At 49.1% G+C, this 6,044-nt stretch overlaps 1 protein-coding gene across 1 annotated transcript; it reads right to left on the bottom strand.

Annotated features, from left to right (window-relative positions):
- Positions 1–1,281: 1,281 nt before the first annotated feature.
- LOC311376640 (peripheral-type benzodiazepine receptor-associated protein 1-like) lies at positions 1,282–5,988 on the bottom strand (the record flags this gene model as incomplete). Its single annotated transcript, XM_084491156.1, has 4 exons — positions 1,282–1,462; positions 4,602–4,652; positions 5,605–5,709; positions 5,866–5,988. Coding segments are annotated over 4 exons (460 nt in total), but the record flags the coding sequence as incomplete, so codon positions are not given.
- Positions 5,989–6,044: the final 56 nt, after the last annotated feature.

Consider the following 6,044-nt stretch of genomic DNA (forward strand, 5'->3'; position numbering starts at 1 on the left):
TGTCTCACAGACGGTTATGTTGTCGGTTCAAGCAAGGCCCCTAAAGCTGATAATAGCATAAATAATTGGTTCCATTGTGCATGAATGAGTACCCAGAGGTCTGTCCTAATGAGTTAACGGATATGCTCTAAAACCCTGTCAGTAACATACACATAGTATCCAGTGTTGTGCATGAACTAGTTCATTGAACAAGCATAATTTTTCTATGAACTTTGAACTGAACGTAACATATTTTTAACTAAAGAACTTGAACTAGTTCAGATTTTGTGACGTGCTGAATTGACGCTTGGGTCCAGATGACGTGTTTATTAAATAGAGTTACTGCCTTAGTTGTGATGAATGAAACAGGTGTACAAATAACATCCACAACAATCTGAGATTGTAGTGATGGGCAGCAGGTAATGGAGAGGATTCATTTAAAAAAGATAAGCACAGAATACTCACTCCAACAGTTTTTCTCTGGTTTCTAAAAAAACCTGTTAATGAACTGAACATGAACTAGTTCAAAACTGAACCGGTGTGAACTATGAGCATGAATTTATTAATTTTTCTTTTGTATGAACTGAACTTCGAACTGGTTCATGTGAAGTGTGAACTTGCACAACACTGATAGACACAGACACAGTCAGACCACAAGGGGAACCATTCCGAGAGCTGATCTGTTGTTGATATAGGAGAAATTTGTTAAGCAATATGCAGTCAACATCTTGCTCCAGTATGCTATATTAATTAAATAAGTGTGGAGAAACACTGAGCAACCAAAGAAATGCTCGAAATCCTCACGTGACGTGTATCTGATATATGTTCTTGGTATGTTGGAGCCATGGGCTGCACAGAATGGAACGCTTTGTGTAGGTTGGGCCTCAAGGAGGTCCAGGAAGAGCGGGAAAATAACGGAGGGTATCTCCAAATAAGGGAAGGATGCATGGGATGAGGTAACAACGTATGGATGATATACGGGCACAATGGGGCATTAAAAGCAGGGGCCAGAGAGTGGCTGGTCAGTTCTTTGTCAAACCAACTCAGGATTTTGTTGTTGCTTGTTCTCGAGTGATAATAAAATCTTTATCAACTCAAACCTTCGGCTTCCTCGATCTCTCTTAGTTTTTGTTTAGATGTTGTATTTTATCTACGACATCGAGACGCGTGACGTTTGTGAGACGGGGGCAGCGCAGCGCTGTGTGTGTGTGTGTGTGTGTGTGTGTGTGGGTGTGTGCGTTCCACCGCGTGTGTGTGTGTGTGTGTGTGTGTGTGTGTGTGTGTGACGTTCCACCGCGCTACCTCGCTCCGTGGGCAGGCCCACCCCGTTGGTCAGAACCGAGAGGTTGGGGCTGGACAGAAGGCTAGCGCTGGCCAGGTCCACCTTGGACGTCTGCACGCGGAACTGGTCCAGCTCGTGGGACAGCAGGCCGAACTGCTCGCTCTGACTGCGACATTTCTCCTCCAGGTCCCGTACCTTGGTCTGAGACACACGCACACAGACACGCACGCACACACACACACATACGCAGACGTCAACGTCAACCTCAGGCTGGACGGTTTTTTAATTATTATTATTATTATTATTATTAATGATTAGGCATAGCCATGTCTAAGATGTAGCCACGTGCAGCTCTTACATGATCTCTGAAAACATTGAAGTATCTCTACAATCTAGAAATACTTGATCTTGCAGAAACAATATTATATTGACAATATTATTATTTATGATATTATTTATCATAAATAATGATTTCTGAATTTCCAAATGGAAATAGCATAGCATAGTTTCCATTGTCCTTCACTAACAACACAATCTCAACCTTTATTTCCCAAAACTCACAGAGCTTGTGAAATAAGGTAAGGTAAAGGAGACTTAGGTCTCAAGTGCAAGACACACTCAGTATCGCCCTAGATGAATCAGAAACAAACAAACAGACGACGACAAAACAGTAAGTGTACAGGGGCTGGACGAGACGACACGGGGGGGGGAGAGAGGAATGGATTAAAGGTATTAAAGGGGTTCAATAGCTCCTGCACAGGGAAGCAGGGTTCAAAGTGTAACGTTTGCTGGCGTTAACCGAGGGTCAGAGTTCCTGTGTGAAGACAGAGCACTACGTAGGGTACGTCGGTGGGGTAGGCCCCCCTCAGGGGACTTTCTGTAGGCGACCGATTCTCACTTCCGGTTGCTGCGGTGAGTGTTTCCTGGCAGGGGCCGCCTGAACAACCATCGTTTCCTGTCAGCCCCTCACACCTACGTACGTACGCCCAGCCCCGGCGGGTTTCTGGTCCGCAAGCGCGGCTTATCTGATTGAACGGCGGTGAGCAGCTAGCGCAGGGGGGGGGAGGGGGAGAGAGAACAGTGTCTCTCTGACAGTTCAGCGGTCTGCTTTCATGCAGAAGAACGCTCTGGTGAGCAAGTCGGTAGATCGACGGATGTCGCGTCAGCTCACCGAGCAGCACATTGACGGCCCCTTATCTTGATGGTACCAGACGCAGCTCGGGTGAAGCGCCGCGAGCGTGCGACGCGATTTTGTAAACTAAAGCTGCACACTGTGACACGGTTTGAATTTTGATGACTCTCGTCTCATGTTGCCATGGTGCACGCGTCTCCGTCACACACACACTTGGCCGTTACAAAAATGTTACATCAGCTGGGTTTCCTGGAGTCAGAAGCGTATATATATATATATTTATATTTATGTGCGACGAGAAAACGATGGGAACTGCTCAGGGAATATTCCCCCCCCCGGTGGTAGCGATGGGTCGGGCCATGCAATCCGTGGCGTCACTCGCTGACTCCACACTGGACATTAACATTATTAACGTTGTGGTGTGGATATGGGGATGGGGATGGGGATGGGGGGCGGAGTGGGGGGGGGGGGCCCCGAGGGGGATTCTATCTGCAGGGGTCAGGGGTCAAGAGGAAGGCAGAGAAGGAGACGGAGTGTGGGGCTGGTACCTGCATGCAGTCCAGTGTACTCTGGCGAGCAGACGGATGAACACAACAGAACACACACACACACACACACACACAGATTTAGAAACACACCCCATGCTTAAATGAGAAAGAACAACTGCAGGAAGGAAGACGTGTTTAGTTAACAGAGAGAATACTTTGGTTCACAGGGTGGTGGAACTACGCGGGTGTATCGCGCGCGTCGAATGCCTACGGAGTTCATGTTTATCGTGATCACGTTTACTTAGCGCCCCCGGGGACTCGCTCTGTCTGTCTCTCTATTAGGCAACAGAGGCCAACTTCAGTGACGCCTTGGACTGTGGTAGTGTGGTAGAGAAGGGAAGAAAGAAAGAAAGAAAGAAAGAAAGAAAGGCAGAGGCAAAGAACAACACTCAGGCCAGGAGAGGGGAGAGAGAGAGGGTGCTTCGAGTGTGTGATCAAACCAGGAGTGACTATACCCTACCAGCTCCCTCCGCCACACAAGCTGCTTCAACTCCTAAAACGAAGACCAACACGCGATTCAGCAAACGCAGCCCCGACCACAAAATGCATGAGCAAAAAATAAATGCAGTCGGTTCCTGTAGGTCACAAAGCAGTTGAGAAAACAGACTCTTTTTTTTTTTTTATTATGTATCTGGTGGTAAATCTGTTGTTTGTAGAGGATAATGTGTAATCATATGAACCCCTGTGTAATATGTATTTATCTGAGCAGTATGCGCAGCGCAAACGTAAGCAGGAAAACAAGCGAGGCGCCTTGATGTGGTGGCGACGAAAGCCATCTGCTGAAACCGTCACTTCACACGAGAGAGAACACACAAACGTTCTGCCACTTTCTCTAACGGCCGCAGTGCCAGGTGCTCGGATCAAAACAGCATTCAGTGTACTGCTGCACTACTAGTACTAGTACTAGTACTAGTACTAGTACTAGTACTAATGGGGAGTCTATTGTTTTGAGAGAGAGAGAGAGAGAGAATGAGAGAGAGAGAGAGATAGAGAGAATGAGAATGAGAGTGAGAGAGAGAATGAGAGAGAGAATGAGAGAGAGATAGAGATAGATAGAGAGGGAGGGAGAGAGAGAGAGAATGAGAGATAGAGAATGAGAATGAAAGAGAGAGAGAGGGAATGAGAGAGAGAGAGATAGAGATAGAGAGAGGGAGGGAGGGAGAGAGAGAGAGAATGAGAGAGAGAGAATGAGAGAGAGATAGAGATAGAGAATGAGAGAGGGAGGGAGGGAGAGAGAGAGAGAATGAGAGAGAGATAGAGATAGAGAGCGAGAGAATGAGAGAGAGAGAATGAGAGAGAGAGAGAGAGAGAGGAATATATATATTTGTATATATTTTATATATAATCCCCCCTGCTGGGAGGGATTCAGCATTCATGCACGTTTCGTGTCATGTCATCACGTAGGGTCATGTGGGGTGATTCGGGGGCCTGTCATGTGATGCGATGTGCAAATGTGATGTGTGAGGTGACTGCTGTGTATGCTATTCTCAGAGAGGTAGAGAGGCACTCGCTCTATATTTATCCGGTATAGATTGACAATAGTTAGAGTTTGATTAAGAGGGAGACAGAGAGAGAGAGAACAAGATAAATCTAGAACATGGCGTAGGTCTTGGACTTCAGTTTGAGGAGGCCACAATGAGGCAGCAGTATAGGAACCTACCTCCAGCATGTGCACCACCCCTTCATGCTCTCTCTTGGCGAATAACTGAGCCTGTAGGGGGGGGGAGAAGCAAACACAGCACACAGCAGCATTTGAGTCGTCACGAGGGCGTTTGAGGCGTTCAGGAGAACCTACGGTCGACGGTTGATGAGCATCACGCCGCCTGCCCCGTTGTGGAAAGGTGGCGGCAAAAAATAAAGAAGCCTCACAAATCCTACTACGCCGAGGCTGCCTCCTGCTGGGTAAACGCCGGCATTTCAGTTCAAGGAAATCCACCAAACATTGGCAAGGCAACGCCCGAGTTCAAGCATTGTCAAAAAAAACAAAAACCTCAACAGAAGTCTTTTTAAAAAGGTTTTTAAATCAGAACGCAAGGTTAGGTCAAAAGGGGCTAGAGTTAAACCATGGTTATGCTTATGGGACAAAACCGCTGGTCTGGAATACTTTACTGGTACCAATTAGTTTTTATTGCTATTCACTTTTGCAGGAGATGCTTCAAACCAAAGCGTCTTCAGATTTACGTCGGAAATAAGCAGGCTCATAGGCTCATTGGCTCATTGACGTCGGTAATGAGCAGGCTCATTACCGACGTCAATGAGCCAATGAGCCTATGAGCCTGCTCATTACTGACGTGAATCTGATCCTCCCCCCAGTGGTACGATGGACCCCCCTCCCCCCTGCCCTCCCTCCCTCCCCCCCACTGGTGGTACGATGGACCCCCCTCCCTCCCTCCCCCCTGCCCTCCCTCCCTCCCCCCCACTGGTGGTACGATGGACCCCCCTCCCTCCCTCCCCCCCGCAGCCCTCCCTCCCCTCCCCCGGTGGTACGATGGACCCCCCTCCCTCCCTCCCCCCCCCCCCGGTGGTACGATGGACCCCCCTCCCTCCCTCCCCTCCCCCCAGTGGTACGATGGACCCCCCTCCCTCCCTCCCTCCCCCTCCCTCCCTCCCTCCCCCTCCCCGGTGGTACGATGTACCCCCCCCCCTCCCCGCTGCCCGCTCACCCGCTGCAACCGTTTGATCTCATCCTGTTTGAACTTGAGGATTGCCAGGGCCTGCTCATGTTCCAATTCCAGCTGCTGTCTTCGCTCGGCGACCTCTCGCATATGCTGCAGGACGACAACACAGGAAGACGCCTCAGCGTTAGAGATCCACACTCGATGATCGATCGGTTCCTGGAGATGATGATGATGAGGGGACACGACGACGACGACGACGACAAAGGGTTATTGGACGGCGGGCTCTCTCTTTGCGCTTTGGTTTACCTTTAGGACCTGCTCTAGGTTCTCCAGTTTGGCACGGAGTCTCTGGTTCTCCTCGAGAACTGAATTGCGTTGAGCGGTCACTTCCGAGAGGTCTTCCCTCAAGTCCTCATTCTCAGCCCGAGTCTGCAGCAGAAAACAGAGGATTCAGAGATTCAGAACACGCAGCAGAGGGCAGAGGG

This window comes from Micromesistius poutassou, assembly GCF_964030765.1.
Source record: "Micromesistius poutassou genome assembly, contig: SCAFFOLD_1887, whole genome shotgun sequence".
Taxonomy (NCBI): Eukaryota; Metazoa; Chordata; class Actinopteri; order Gadiformes; family Gadidae; genus Micromesistius; species Micromesistius poutassou.